The 15,620-nt window shown below is 38.8% G+C and overlaps 1 protein-coding gene across 1 annotated transcript in view; it reads left to right on the top strand.

Moving 5' to 3' along the window:
• Positions 1–15,186, top strand: part of BDP1 (B double prime 1, subunit of RNA polymerase III transcription initiation factor IIIB) — a 72,415-nt gene extending 57,229 nt beyond the window's left edge. Inside the window, exons 33-42 of the mRNA XM_054986735.1 lie at positions 56–213; positions 1,467–1,611; positions 2,038–2,218; positions 3,220–3,271; positions 4,344–4,533; positions 5,386–5,596; positions 6,320–6,362; positions 6,888–7,164; positions 10,382–10,625; positions 13,025–15,186. Coding sequence (XP_054842710.1) covers positions 56–213; positions 1,467–1,611; positions 2,038–2,218; positions 3,220–3,271; positions 4,344–4,533; positions 5,386–5,596; positions 6,320–6,362; positions 6,888–7,164; positions 10,382–10,625; positions 13,025–13,147 — 1,624 coding nt within the window. The 3' untranslated portion in view covers positions 13,148–15,186. The remainder of the gene's footprint in view (positions 1–55; positions 214–1,466; positions 1,612–2,037; positions 2,219–3,219; positions 3,272–4,343; positions 4,534–5,385; positions 5,597–6,319; positions 6,363–6,887; positions 7,165–10,381; positions 10,626–13,024) is intronic.
• The last annotated feature ends 434 nt before the right edge of the window (positions 15,187–15,620 follow it).

Genomic DNA, 15,620 nt, shown 5'->3' with positions numbered 1-15,620 from the left:
TTACGAGTTTTTGTCTGAGGAGCATTATTTCATTATGTTTTCTGTCTGTCTGCAGTGATGGTTCTTCATCGAAAGGAAATAAAATATCCCGACCAGCAAGATGCAGATTTCCTAAGCCTAAACCAAATCTTGGCAGAAGTCTAGGGATAAACAGAAGTGCTTCTCAAAAAAGTATGAGTGTAGATGTGGAGCAATCTGATCTAATCCAGAATGGTAGGTTTTCAGTCTTAAAATGAAATTCAGAAGAATTCAAGAGCTTTATTTTGGCTTTCTAGTTTGAAAATATATTCAGCGGGCAATTATTTGTATTTACACTTTTTGAAAATAGTTGCGGTAAGAATGTTTTAAAACAATCCTTTTATCCCTTGGGATAAATTTGAATCTGCAATGTGATGTGTCTGTTTCCAAATGGCATACTGTAGCGCTTCTGTTTGTCTCATACCATACCACATGGTAAATGTAGCTAATTTCTGTTGAATTCTTTGAAGTAAATGGGCATTTTAAAGAAAAATTGGGAAAGACCTCTCTTTACCCTACCAAGTTCCCTATTCTTCCCAACCTGCTCCAACCAATACTTTCCTTTTCCCTTTCCCACTCCAGTTTGGGCCAGAATATTGTAATCTTTCAGAATACAAGTGCTATAATTGTTAGGCATGTTTTAATGTAAACAGTTGTGATTTCCTTGATTCTCAGTATAGAGTTTGAATTTTTGTGCGCTTTTTAAAAATTAAAATTTAAGCACACAATATTTCCAACCCTAGCTGTAGAAATATATTCAACAAATCTGTGCAGTCTCTTGAAAAATTCATTTTGATATTGTTGCCTACAATTACTTGGTTAATGCAGTTGGAGCATTCTATGGAAGTATGGACTTAATCATTTACTGGGATGATAGAAGATGCTTACTAGGCAGTGTAGTACTACTTCCGTGTATCAACTATGCATGAAAATGAAAGCATTGTATATTATTGCCAATTAGAGGAAAATTAGCTATTTTGGAGTAAATAATGTGGGATATGTTAAAAATCAGTTTCCATGAGCATATACAGTGTTTCCCGTGGCGCAAAGTGGTAAGCTGCAGTACTGCAGCCCAAGCTCTGCTCATGAGTCATTACCTGAGTTCGATCCTGGCGGAAGCTGGGTTCAGGTAGCTGGCTCAAGGTTGACTCAGCCTTCCATCCTTCCGAGGTCAGTAAAATGAAGTTTACCCCCAGTTTTCTCCTGGGGGTAAAGTGTAGATGACTGGGGAAGGCAATGACAAACCACCCCGTAAAAAGTCTACCAAGAAAATGTCTTGATGCGACATCCCCCCCATGGGTCAGTAATGACTCAGTGCTTGCACAGGGGACTACTTTTACCTGTTCAGTGCTGTTGCTACTTCCACATAGTTGACACATTGAAGTGGTGAATTGTTGGTAGTAAAAATGTATTACAAATGATGTTGACTGATGCTTCTAAAATGACAGAGGAGAATGTGGCACAATCAACTGCAAAAAATCAGAAAGTTGAACAGGAACAGAATCTTATACCACCTGAGAGAAGCTCTGCAGACAAGCCTGATTTTCAGCTGGGAAGATCTAGCCATGCCATACAGAAAAACAACACTGAATGGTACACACATAACTTCTGTATTAAACATTAATACTTATTAATACATTAGTATTCCTTACAGGAATACATTGGTATTCCTTTGAGATCATTTGTTTGGATTGCAGTTCATAAAATGGGCGTATGTGTGATGGATTTCACCAAAATTAATGGGCAATTGGAAGCTGGTCACGTACCTGCTTTGAGTACATGATTTACAGCATGCCTACTTAGTTGTAAGTCTCATTGAGTTCAATGAGGCTTATTCCCTTATTTGTCTTTGAGACAAATACTTGGAGTATATCTTTTTTTTAAAAAGACGCATTTTATTTCTACTAACTTTTTAAAGCTAGTTTTTAAAAATCCTTTGATATAAAATCACCATAATCCTTAGATATTCTTTTGTCAACTCTGTAATTTATAAAATTAAGTATGTTAATCTTTCAAAAGGGAGAACTTGGTAAAAGAGGCTTTGCAAGTCACATCAGTGTTAACAGCTCCAGAACCTTCTCCGAGAACAGAAACTCAGCCTTCTGAACTGCCAGATGACTCCAGCCCGAAAATAAATGTTCAGCTCCATGAAAAAGATTCTGGTCCTTTTGAACTCCATTTATCAACAGAAGTAACACAAGTAAGAATTCTGGTTGGTTGTTTACATACCTGCAATACACGCTTTATATAGATTGGGCGCCACACAATTAATGGGTTTTTTTTGTTGCATGAGAGGGGGCTGGGTGAGGACTAAGGGTGCATGTGGCCAAGTTGGATGATCTTCCCCTAGATGGCACCAGTAGAGATGTAAAATATTCTGAAAATTTTGAAGCCACAGGGAGTGGGGAACATGTTTTTCAGGGCTTTTTCTTTGAGGGAGGAGATTTTGGGCAATGTTGCTTGTATTCTCCATGAAAGACACCTCCCCATTTCACTTTTTTTTTTTTTAAAGGGAGTGTTGGCAGCTTCTGGAATTGTTGGTTAAGACAAACTAGACGTACGTTTAAACATTGCTGTGAATTTGGACATCTGATGAAATTTTCCTTTTTTGTTACCATCTGCATTGAAAATGCATGTCAGACTATCCTTCTGGCAATCAATTAGACTAACTTTTTTGCGAGTCTCTAATCAACAAAAGCCCCATAAGAGAAATGTCATGTGTGAAGTAGCCCTAGGCGCCATGATTTTTTTGATAAACACTCCAGTAATTGGAAGTTGAAGAAATGAATGTTCTTTGAACTACTGAGCAATCTTTTCTATGAGTCATCTCCAGTAAAGATTGTACTAGAGGCTAAAGCTTGTTGTTCTCAAAATGTTATAGGCTAAATAAGGCACATTCTAGATAAAACCCAAGACTTCTTTCCAGGATAATGTTACATAAATGTTACCTTTTAGAGAAGCTTTCTCTTGGGTTGTAACTTTTACTCGTTCTTACCCTTTAATGTTTATCTGGGGAGCAGAGGTATTGGGGGAAGCAGTGTTTTATTTATATTCTGAGAGCTCAGTGCCTGGTTAAAATATGCAGTTTGTTAAAAGTAATTACTACAAATATTTCATTGTTTTATCATCTCCTTTGTATTCCCTGGGTGCTAGAGGTATTTGGCACGCATGGTATTTTCATTGTGACATTTTTATTACTAGACTGAAGAAAACAAGCATTCTGGTAGTTCAGCAGACACAGAAATGACTACAGGTACATTTTTTTGTTTTATTATCCAAAATTGCTGCTTTTGGAACTGGCTTTACATTAAAAAGTGTCATTCTTTATGTGAAAGCTTTATAAAAAATAGAAACAAATATGGATCTATATGAAAAAGAATGTCTGGAGTATCATTAAAGTGTCTCAGATACATAGTGAGTTTACTAGGAAATGTTGCAGTAGTATTAATTCTTCTGGTGATGATTGAAGAGTCCTGCCTTTTTGAAGCAGTTTTAGTTCTGATGAATAACAACTGTGGCCAGTAAAGAAGTATCTTGGCCACCCACAAAAGAGTGCCTGTCCAATGTCAGGGCCTATCAGAGGTCAATACTGGAAAATTTCCTTTATGTAAAATTGCAATGTGTATTGGTCCAAATTCGCAGATGGGGCAAAACACATGGGGCAGGAAGAGAAGATTTGTCAGTGAATGGAATCCAAGATGGCAACTTGCATTCTCAATATACATATATGACACTTTTTCAAAACAGTCTGTATTAGAGTGCCTCTATCACTCTTCTGTCCAAATAAAGCAGTGATATTAAAAACTTTTAAGAATCTCTTGAAGTGGTTTTTTTTCCCTTTTAAACTGCAGTTATGGTCATGTCCATTTATCTAGCTGAGCAAGGATCAATCCTACCCTTTTTACTTGAAGTCTTTTCTGCTTGTGAAAATGAGACACATTTGTGAATTGTGCTTTGGAACAGAACTTATTTATTTAGACATGTATATGCCACTTATATTTACTGGGGACCAAAGCAGCTTACAAAAAACCTTAAAAACATAATTTAAACAAAAATACAAAACACAAATGTCTGGGTTGGTGCCAGATCCTCTGGGCAGCTGACTCCTAGCCCAGGCTGTGAGGAATGGACCAAAGTGCGTTTGGGTCTTAAACCTCTGACCACAGCCATGCTTTAAGTACCTGCAAACAGGAAGGGAAGCCTAAACATAGCTTTGATGTTGTGCAGCTGGCAGAGATGTCCCCAAACTAACCCTTCCTTGCTAGTTGCAGTTTATAATTTGCGTTAAGCTTTTAAATTGTTGGTGCCTTTTATATCTTCGGTAGCGAGTGCAAGTGTCAAAGAATGCCAAGAAGAAGAAGCAGAACAGACATTCATTTTAACATTGGTGGAAATACCAGTTGATTCAGAGGATTGCAGTGGTGCATCAGCTTCTCTACAACAGGCTTCTGAGGAGCTGCTTCCAGCTCCAGTATTGCTTACATCGGATAACATGGAATTGACAAGAGATGAGAGGTAGATATAAAGCTTCATCACAGCTATTTCTTTTGAATCAGACTTCTTAATTTGGGGGATAAGTTGGGGAATTCGTGCAAGGGTTTGAGTCTTGCTCTGATCTCATTGCCGATCAATTCTGGAGGTCAAAGTAACGTGCAAAGAGGGAAGACAGTGTGCTTCTAAGCTTGCTTCAGAATTTTCCTATGCATACACTTTATTTATTTAGAAAATGTATATGCTGCTTTTTCAGAGTTCTGCTCAAGGTGGCTCACAAAATTTTTAAAAAGCAAAAAAAACCGACCAAAGCAATATAATAAAACGTAAACAATAAAATAGCAATATTAAAATCATAGAACCACACATCTTCCCTAAATGTGACATCTTAGTTACATTCCCATTCATTCAAAGTCAAGGCTGTATTTGTACCCCCCCAAAAGGTCTAAGAGATAATGTGCTAGAGGAACTTTTGACTTGCGGAAATTTTAAGGGTACTCAGTCCATATGGCTAGCTGAAGGAAGATCTTTTTCCTCACTATTTGTTGCTAGACAAACTTACAGGCAGACCATATTAAAGAGGACTGTATATAGTTAGGTTACAGCACTTTGTAACCTTTTCCTTGAAGTAAAAAATAGCATCTCGTGAGATCAAGTCAAGGAAAAACTTTTGATTATATTCGTATTCTTAGAGATGTGCCCTTACCAGTTAATTGGAGTGAAGTCCCATTGACCTCAGTTGAACTTTTTCTGACCAATAGTGTCAAGTATTGCAGCCTTAAATCTCCTTAAAATGTCTCTGTTAATGTGACTTTAACCCTTCATTAAGCTGTAAATATAAGTAATTTCACAATTTAACATGACAATATTATACAGCACTGAATCTGTAAAAGCTGCATCTGAAGAAAATACAGGTTCCTTGGATGACATTACTGAAAGAGGAGAACTTCAGACTACCTCAGCAGAGAAATCAGTTGACTGTGGTTCAGCCTCTTTGAAAGATCGAAAGAGACACGCTCGAGATCTTGAAGCAAGTGGCAATCCTCTGAAGAAGAAAAGAACTTTTACCTTGAAATGCTCAAATAAGGTCAGAGATGGATTTAGGAAATCATAAATTTTAGGCATCGGATCCACTGTAGCTTGAGTGAGGATAAGCTGGGTGACAGCATGACAAAAGTGCAGGAAAGCACCTCTGATTTGTTGGAATGCTGTTTATTAATGGCAGAAACTGATGCAGGCCTATTTCAAAACTGCCCTGCAAGCTGATGAACTCTTGAGTCGATGTGCATCATAGCTGCTGTTGAAGATGATGCTTGTTAGGTATTCACAGTGTCCAAATGGTTGTACAGTGCTACAGCCACTGTGATGTGTGTGGTAGGGAATTTTATTTCAATTTTTAAAAAAAAATAAATAGGTAGTTTGTGCCACATATTTGGGAATTTTGAAAAGGATCACTATAGAGATGAGATTTTATTTTTGTTTATTCATTTTGGGGTTTTCAAAATGTACCGGATTTGATAGGGGGGTGGGGTGCGAACATTTCAGGCTATTTCAGCATGTTTACTGTTTGCTTGTCATCTTAACTCTTATCTTTGGGCCCAAACTGTAAAAGAAACATGAAACGGAATCTTATGATTTCTGGTGACATTCCACTAAAGGATGAAGCTATCCGCCACAAAGCCAGAAGTTTTTATAAACTGCATCCTGTAATTTGACATGCTGAACATATTGTCATGAAGTGATTTTAGGGGCTTTTTGGTACATACTTGTAAAAACAAAATGATGTATTTTTCATTTTTTCTGTATACAGGAGATCTCTCTTAAATCCAGCTCCTTAGCAAGGAAAAATGCTGGTAGGTAACAGTTTTACTTGTTTAAATATATAAACACATGAGAATTTTTGGTAGATATCTGTATGGGCCAAAATCGAACTATAGAACTGCTAGATCTCTCACAAGGGGTTTGTACTAATCTAGCAGATTTCTGGGCTTTTTTTTTTAACAGCAAACTTCCCTGTGCCATGTCTCAAACTGCTTTTGCAACTCCCTGAGTTTCAAAAGTAGATAGTGGGCTGCTATGGGGAACTACTATTTAAAGAGCAAAACTTGAGCTCACTGAATTGGTCTCACAGCTTTTTTGATCTTGCATGTGGATTGTTGCTGTGATATCTGACAAGGTGAGCTTTGGCTCACAAAAGCTTGTACACTGGACAATTTTGTTGGTCTTTAAAATGCTACTTGACTTGAATTTCATTTTACTATGGTAAGATGTTCTTATGGGGAAAGGAGTGAAATGGTTTATCTTGTTGTAGATAGACCAAGTAGTAGACAACAGACTGTCCATTTCTACTGGCAATTCATGTTTTCCTGTTTTAACAGGAAAAAACTCGGAAAAATTGAATGTTTCAAAGAAGCAAAACTCAACTACCTCGAGATCAGTACCTGAACCTACAGAGCCACACATGGAAGAAAAAGAGACACCTCAGTCTTCTCAACCGCTTTGTGCAACACCCAGTACAGATAAGCAGGTGTCAACACTTTATTCAGGAAAAGCAGAAACCAGTGAAGAACAAAGGAGCTTTGCTAACATTTACCAACCTGTACAGTCAGGACAAATTGGAAGCATAGCATTCCTTCCAAAAATACCATCATCCAGGTATCTTACAGCTCTTTTTAGCCTAGTAGGCCCTGCCTCTCAGCTTGTATTTACCATTGTAGTAAAGACAGATCTCCCGTTTAAGACTGGTGCTCCTACGTGAAGTGTGGCAGAACAGCATCACTAACTCATGAGCATTGCCCCTTTTTGTCCTGTGGGGTGTCTGGGGTTAACCAGTGGTAGTCCAAGCCTCTTTCTGAAACATACCATGCACTTGGTACCCTCCCCAACCCTCAGAGGGGCTGTTGCTCCTTCTCGTACCTGCTGCCACCACTAGGCTTTTGTGGTAATTGCCCAAAGTGGGGGCCAAGACTCCCTGCTCCCCTGTGTAGGCTTGCTGCTCTGAGGCCCTTCCTCAGCACCCCAGCACCTGGTTACCGCAGGGACTGCTTGTGGCCCTTGTGGCACTAGGGAATCAGCAAATTGCCAACCATCCCCTTCCTGCCCATTTTGAGAGAGCATAGTTGAGCTGTGGAAGTACAGAGGACAGTTACCAGCATTTAAGAATTAAAAAAAAATTATAAAAAATGAGGGGAAAAAATCTTCACACTTTTAAGCAAAGTAACCGATCTGGACAAGGGATTCCCATAAAATGTGTAAAAAAGCAATTTTTCTGTCCTTCCCTCTCTACATGCCTTAATTAGATATTCTGTTAAGGCAGGCTCTCTAAATTAGAATGTTCCAGCTTATTAGGAAATGCCCAGACCTTTCAGTCATGGTTCAGGCCTGCAGTCTCCAAATGGCCAATGGCCACCACCTGCAAGGAGACAGGTCTCAGCTCCTTTGGCTTCCAGATGGAATCAGCCCTCCTTTCTTGGCCAAGAGATTTTATCATCTACTTTTGCCTGCCCACTGAGCAGGTCAGAGAAGCTTTTGCTGAAACCACAGGAAGAACCCTAATTGATATTTTAGACATCCAAATCTGTTTTCCCCCACCCTATCTAAAAGATTCCACCTTTCTATTTTTAGTAGAAAATGGAATCTTCATAACTGAAAGTCCCAGACTGGGGGTAGCTTAGAAAGCATTTGGCTTCCCCTTCCCCCTCCTTGCCTGTTCTCAGTTAAGGGACACTTTAAACTGGGGGTGAAGGTTTTGATACAGTCCAAACCTACAGTAAAAAGCACTGCTCCACAACGGTTGTATGTTTCTGGAAAGGATCGTGTCGCAGTTTTGGAACTGGCTGTAAAGAGAGAATGATGATTCAAAGTTCCAATGACGAAAGCATTTGGAAGGGACACTGGTGCCTGACATACAGAAAATGTGAATCTCAGGAATTTTACATATTCTTATTTCAGACTTGGTATTCTCTTTCCAGCATATTGATGAGTTGTGGCTTGAGTAACTTTAACCCACTGTCTACAATTGGATTAGAATCATGATTTCAGTGGTACAGCATAGCTAGTGGCAGCCTGCTATATCTCCTCACTACTTTGATCAAGAAAATTTCCTGTGAGATAAAACAGTTAAGAGATGTTGCTTTCACTGCTTTCGCTTCTTCTAGAATACTTATCTAAGCAATTTGTAAGTCCAGTTTTGTTGCTGAAGTTATTGGCTCGGTTCATTCGTAATGTAAAATCATGGCTTTAGCTATGGTTAGACTAGCCCAATCTCGTCAGATCTTGGAAGCTAAGTAGGGTTGGCGCAGGTTAGTACTTTAATGGGAGACTACCAAGGATTGCTTTGCAGAGGCAGGGAATGCCAAACCATCTCTGTTAGACTTTTGCCTTGGTCCTGCCTTCATCAGTTCTGTTCTCCAGCCCTGAACCACTTGGGGGATTTTTTGTTTTTTAAAAAACAATATATTGCTGTAGCGTTATTGTGAATTACCAGTTTAAGCCCACAGTGGGAAATGGCATCCAGAAGAGATTAGGACAGGGAAAATATGGGGAAACCTGCCATGTGGAAGCCTTGTTGCCACTATACTGAATTGGCAGTCATAGTGGCAGTGAGAGAACCTGGGGGCCTGTAGTATCGTAAGATAGCCAGTGCTCCACTGGTGTTGTCTTTCTCCCTTAGGGACACAAGGAAGGAGTTTGTGTCTTTAACAGAGCAGAGGTAAGAAAGCAATCTGGCGCATGGCAGACTTGAAGTTAATGGTTGGGAGAGGCTTGATGCCTCTCCCAAGAAAGAGCCATCTGAAGGCTACAGTGACTTGGACAGCTCTATCGGTGAAATGGGGCTGGAGCATTGGTGGAGGAACACCAGGATTAAGCCGGGATATGTGTGTTTGGACAACACAGAAACATAGTTATCTGATTGTGTTTAATAAACCAGCTTGAGATCCTAGTCTGAGATACCCTGTTACCCATAGTTAGTGTGGTGACATGGGTTTGGCTAGTCAGTTAATGATGGTTAGTTAATTAAACTTTGTTATGTCGGAACCAGCTCATTGACTAACTCTTTTGGGGTATATCTAAAAAGCTTGGAAAGGATCAAAAAGGCACACATCTGAACCTTGTGTATGTGCATGGATGTACAAGTCCTGCACTGATTCCCATCTAGTATTGTGCCCTAAAACAAGACTGTACCAGGACTATAATTAATTCAGCTTGATTTTTTAAAAAATGCTATATTAAAGACTGTTTCCATGGTTCTAGTTAAGTGCTGCTGTGCTAAGTTGATAGGATAAGCTTTGCCAGCACACCTGAAAAAAGTACTGGCACCTTTCTCTTCTGTTTTGCTTCCTTGGGATTTGGAACATTATATTGTCCTTTGACTTGGCAATGCATATAAAGTTGTCATATCATTTATGCTAAGAGAAAATGTCTCTAGTGTTAGATTTTACTCAGTTGGTGGAACCTCCGTATTCTGGAATTTCTTTAAGTTAGTCTTGCAAGTTGTGCATTCTCATTTGTTAGCATTCGTGCATTAATGTACAGTGTGTGCGCAAATATAGCCTCATTCATTCATTAATTCATTCTACTTTATTCCAGTCTTCCCTGTCCTCTTCTGTCATTGAAATGATCTGCAGGAGAAAAGACAAGAAGTCCAGTATAAGTGATATGACCTGCTATTCTTAAAGTAAATAATTAGCTGGGCCCATATTCCATAGCAGAATATTAACCCAGTCTTCAGAGAAATCTGTGTAGTGGTAAAAATAATTTAGCTCAAATTGTCAGCTTCAGGCGGTCGTTAATATAAAATATTTTTATTATTACCCTGACTTGATACAAATCATCTTGAAACTTTTGTGTTAATGTTGTTTGTTCTGAATAGGCCGTACCAAAGATCTTTGGGATTTTTACCTTTAGTCTGCAAAAAGATTAATACTGAAGAAGTAACTATTAAAGAGAACGAACAGAGTTCAAAGAAGCCTCATACAGATGTTTCCAAAAGCACCCCTGAATGTCCAAATTTGTACTCAAGGAACATCAAGGATGATATTCAAGGGAATAGTTCCTTTCCATCAACTGTCTCAGCATCCTCCAAATGTGAGAATGTCAGCTCTTCTACTGTTCAGGTATGCATAATCTCTAAAGGGCACATCTGTTATGCAACATATGGGATGGCACTCTTGGGGTGCTTGGACCATAATTACGTTTTATAGTTAAAATTAGGATTGTAAGATTTTGAGATGGGTTCTGCTGTGTTAAGCTTTTGATACATTGTTTAACTTGCTTATCAAAGAAAAGGTGATTAGTTCTCTATAGTCTTCTTGGACATTTGGCTTCTTGATTCTACCAGAGTTACTAATTAATATGCAGTGTATTACAGTATTAATATGCGATGAAATATGCTTGTGATGCCCAGGGTTTCAGTGATATACAGAGGTTATCAGATAAAAAAAAGAGAAAATCCAGAATAGTTCTCAGTGTAAAATGTTGCCCTGTAGAAGTGTCTATAATCGTGCAATTCAAAGGCATGGACACAGTTATATGATGCTTAGAATTTTTGAGATACCTGAATAGCTTCTGATTAGTAACACTTTTTAGTTTAACCAATTTTATTGTAGCATAAGCTTTCGAGAATCACAGTTCTCTTCGTCAGATGCATGGAGGGCCAACAGAAACTGGTCAAATATAGAGGAGGAGAGGGGAGGGGGTGAGGAGAGGGGAGATGCAAACAACTCTTTTGATATGGAGATGCAAACAGCTCCTTTTGATGTGGGGATCAGTTTGCTTCTGTAAAGATTCAAAGGAGTTTGCCGTGTTAGTCTGTAGTAGCAAAATCAAAAAGATCAAAAATGATACCTCTCTCTCAGAAGCCCTGGGTGGAAGACCTTTCCTTGCCTACAGACAGCCCCCCAACCTTAAACAACTTCTCACTTACAATCATGAATCGGCTAGCAGAGTCACCAGCACAGGTACCAGGCCCTGCAACAGACCCAGATGCCAGCTCTGCCCCTATATCTATCCAGGGAATACAATTACAGGACCCAATGGCATCAACTACACTGTCTCTGGCTCTTACAGCTGCTCATCCTCCAATCTGATATATGCCCTCATGTGCCAACAATGTCCTTCTGCTCTGTACATTGGACAAACCAGCCAACCTCTACGCAAAAGAATAAATGGACACAAATCTGACATTAGAAATGGCAACGTCCAGAAACCAGTGGGAGAACACTTCAATCTACCAGGACATTCCATCAAAGACTTAAAGGTCGCTGTAGTTCAACAGAAACCTTTCAAAAACAAAATCCAACGGGAAGCTGCTGAATTGGAATTCATATGTAAATTTGACTCTGTCAAGCTGGGACTGAATAGGGACTATGAATGGTAATCTCATTATCACAGGTAACTGAGTTCCTTTACATAGGTGGGGTCGGGGAGAGTCCAGTGGCACCTGGCGTGGGCTTTCGGGGACCACAGTTCTCTTTGTCAGATGCATCTGGCGGGGAGGGCTGTGGTTCTCGAGGGCTTGTGCTGCAGTGGAATTGGTTGGTCTTGGAGGTGCTGCTGGACTCTTTTTGATTTTGCTACTACAGACTAACACGGCAAACTCCTTTGAACCTTTACACAAGCAAACTGATCCCCACATCAAAAGGAGCTGTTTGCATCTCCATATCAAAGGAGTTGTTTACATCCCTCCTCTCCTCCTCCCCTCCACTCTCCTCCTCTATATTTGACCAGTTTCTTTCTGCCCTCCATGCATCAGACGAAGAGAACTGTGATTCTCGAAAGCTTATGCTACAATAAAATTGGTTAGTCTTAAAGGTGCTACTGGACTCTCTCCTCCTCCCCTCCCCTCTCCTCCTCTATATTTGACCAGTTTCTTTCTGCCCTCCATGCATCTGACGAAGAGAACTGTGGTTCTCGAAAGCTTATGCTACAATAAAATTGGTTAGTCTTAAAGGTGCTACTGGACTCTTTTTGATTTCGCTACTACAGACTAACACGGCTAACTCCTCTGGATCTATGACTTTTTAGTTTAAGTGGCAGGACGAGGGGAGTCATATGCCTAAAATATTTTAGATGGTTGCTACAAAATTCCGAAAATATTTAGGATGGCTTTGTATCAAAAATCACACCATGAAACAGATTTAGTTAGATGTGCATAATTACAGGTGTGCATCTAGGTGCACTTGCTGTTTTCTGAAGCAAACAAGATGTGAAAACAAGGTGAAGTCCTGTGGCTTCTTAAAGTTTAACCTGATTTTACTCCAGCACAAGCTTTTGTGGGCTCAGAGCACTTCTTCAGATGCTATGAGTGGATGTGCATCTGTAGAAGTGGGCTGTAATCCATGAAAGCTTATGCTGGAATAAAATTTGGATGGTCTTTGAGATGCTACAAAATTCCTATTTGTTTTTGCTGCAACAGAGAACACACTGTGGAGTTCAAATCAGGGTATGCGTTTGTTCAGCATATGCATAAAAAGATTTCAGACCTGTGAACATAATCTGTTACTTTTTGTTGTAGGTTTCCTCTGAGCTATATGAGAATAAAAGTTCTTCTAAGGAGCAGGAAAAAGATGAAGAACCAACTAGGATCTCAGAATATTTCTTTAATGATATTTTTATGGAGGTAGAGGATTCAGAATAATTCAGAAATTTCAGAGATGTTTTGGACTCCAGGAACGCATCATATATAATGCGTTGGGTCAGTCACAAGTTCTCAGCCCTAGCACACAGTAAATGACATATAAAGCATTGTTGAAGCTCAATTGGTCTCAAATTGTGTTTTGAACACTTTGGAAAATGAATCAATTGAGATGAAAAGTGCACATAATCAGAACATCTGTGTGCATCAAATGCATAGTTACTAGCTTACATGGCTGTGCTAAAGAAATGTAATGGAGATGATCTGTCTGAACTCCTTCATGTAATACTGATGCTGTGGGGCTGGTTGTAAATTATCTATACTTCTTTTTGTGAAGTAAACCTTTAAAGGGGGGGGGATGTATGTGGAATCATATTATCTCTGTAAATAAGTACGTTCTGAACATTTCAGTGTAATAAGTACATAAAATATTTTTATTGTAAGCTTATTTTTATAACCACTACACATGTGAATTGGCACAAAAACTATTAAGTTTAGTTCATTTTAAATGTACAGAGAGATAAATGTGAAACTTTTATTTATTTAATTTGAATGTACCAAAAGATAACTCTCCCAAGTTAATTGTCTTTCCTGGAGATAAAAGTGAAATTTAGTATTATTCTAAACACTAAATTCTAAGTCCAAAAGCTCAGCAAGTTGACAGTGTGTTGTGATATTCTTTAAAAACTATGCATATAATATCTCTTACCCAGAGAAGTTTGAAGCTAAAATCAGGAGTGAAAGATTAAGATCAGCCGCTAAAGAATAAAAAGATCATACCATAATTGATTTGTAAAACTACTAGGATTGCAGGTTTTTTCCTTGTTCGTAATCTGTTTAGATGTTGTTGTACTATCTCTATTTTACAGCCCCAATTAGTTAATGCTTTTGCCAGAAAATGAATCCTCAGCTTGTCTTTGGATTCTATCTAAATCAGTCACACGGTGAAATCTGAAGTTTTATAAGAGAATTTTTTTCGTCTTCAACTAATGATTTGATTCTAAATTCTAGTTCTCCTGATATTAGTGACTGGAGGTATAATTTTTTTCATCAACAAATGTTTATTAATGTATGCATTTTCAGTAAGTAGCTTTCTTCTTGCAACTGTTACTCAGTTATGTAATTAACAGTGCAATTCTAAACAAAGTTACGCCAGTCAAAGACCATTGATTTCAGTGGACCTAGACTGGAGTAACTCTGCTTAGGATTGCACAGTTATATAATCAAGGAGCGACTTCTGTTTTCTAGGTTTCTGCATGTATAATCTTAAAACAAAATTAGTGGTATCTACTAAATTAGATATTCAGATAATTTCTGTAGACTCATCACGTACATCACAGGCAGAGTGCTACAAACAGTAGCAAATCATTACCAGACGAGCAAATCCATATTGACTGACTGATTTGAGAACTGATTTTTGCTTTACATTTTGTAATATCAGAAGAAGTTCCAAACAGAGCAAAAATAGCCCATAACGACTCTTAAACTCGTAAAAAAAACAATGAAAGAAAAGCATTTTTCAGTGGTAAAAATTATGGGGGGAGTCACTTCCAGGATGGAGAAATGTATTTCGTGCTTTTAATGTATCAAGAAACTGTTGAATAATGTACTAAGAGAGTCTACTGAAATCATAACAAATTCTGGAGCAATTTAAACTACAATGCTAAACATATGCATTTTTCACAAATCCTGTGAGAAAATAAGCTTTGGTATAAGGTGCCTTATCTTTCCTTACTCAATGGAAAGAACAAGAAATCCTGTTAATATTTACTGTAAAACTATGTTATCTTTGGGATAATTAATTTCAATAAAGAGGGTAATGTAAGTTTCTTTCTGGTAAATTAATGGCAGAAGGAAACTGAGCAGTATCCTTGGCTAAGGCACAGTGCATTTCATTTCTGTTCAAACATGCTGAGAGATTGCTTTCTTGAAGTCTGACAGTCATTTTTTTCAGCTTTGTAATGTTTGTGTGTAATCTTTCTGTTTCAAAGAAAGCAGCCATGTTATATATGTAAACTATGTGAATAAATAATTTTATAGCACTTGCCTTTTTCTTTAGCAGCGTAACATTATCAGATCCCTACAGCTGATAATAATTAATATTGCTTCAGTAACAATGTGTTGTTTTGCCACACTTTGCCTTCTGTGGAATTAGTGAAACTTCATTTTCTGTTTTTCTGAGTTTAGCAACGTTGCTGGCCAGCTAAGTGCTCAGCAGCAGGTTCTGCAGGGGAAGGACAGATGAAACACCTCCCTTCTCTGGATATCATGCTGGCTCTGATCTGGATAGTAGCTGCAGGTGCCTGCTCTGAGCCTAGTGCTGAGAAGACAGCAAGGCAGAGATGGAAGTAAAGGGCACTTGGGCTTCCCAGTGCGGGAGCCTGCTTGGGTAGGGCCATGAGCATTCCTAAGGGCCAAACTAGATGTGCAGAGGCTTCAGAGCACAAGACCCATACCTCAAGGGTAGGCTCACAGT

The sequence above is a fragment of the Eublepharis macularius genome, chromosome 8, assembly GCF_028583425.1.
Source record: "Eublepharis macularius isolate TG4126 chromosome 8, MPM_Emac_v1.0, whole genome shotgun sequence".
NCBI classification, from domain to species: Eukaryota; Metazoa; Chordata; class Lepidosauria; order Squamata; family Eublepharidae; genus Eublepharis; species Eublepharis macularius.
The sequence above is the reverse complement of the archived record's forward strand: the minus strand, read 5'-3'. Positions and strand labels throughout refer to the sequence as shown.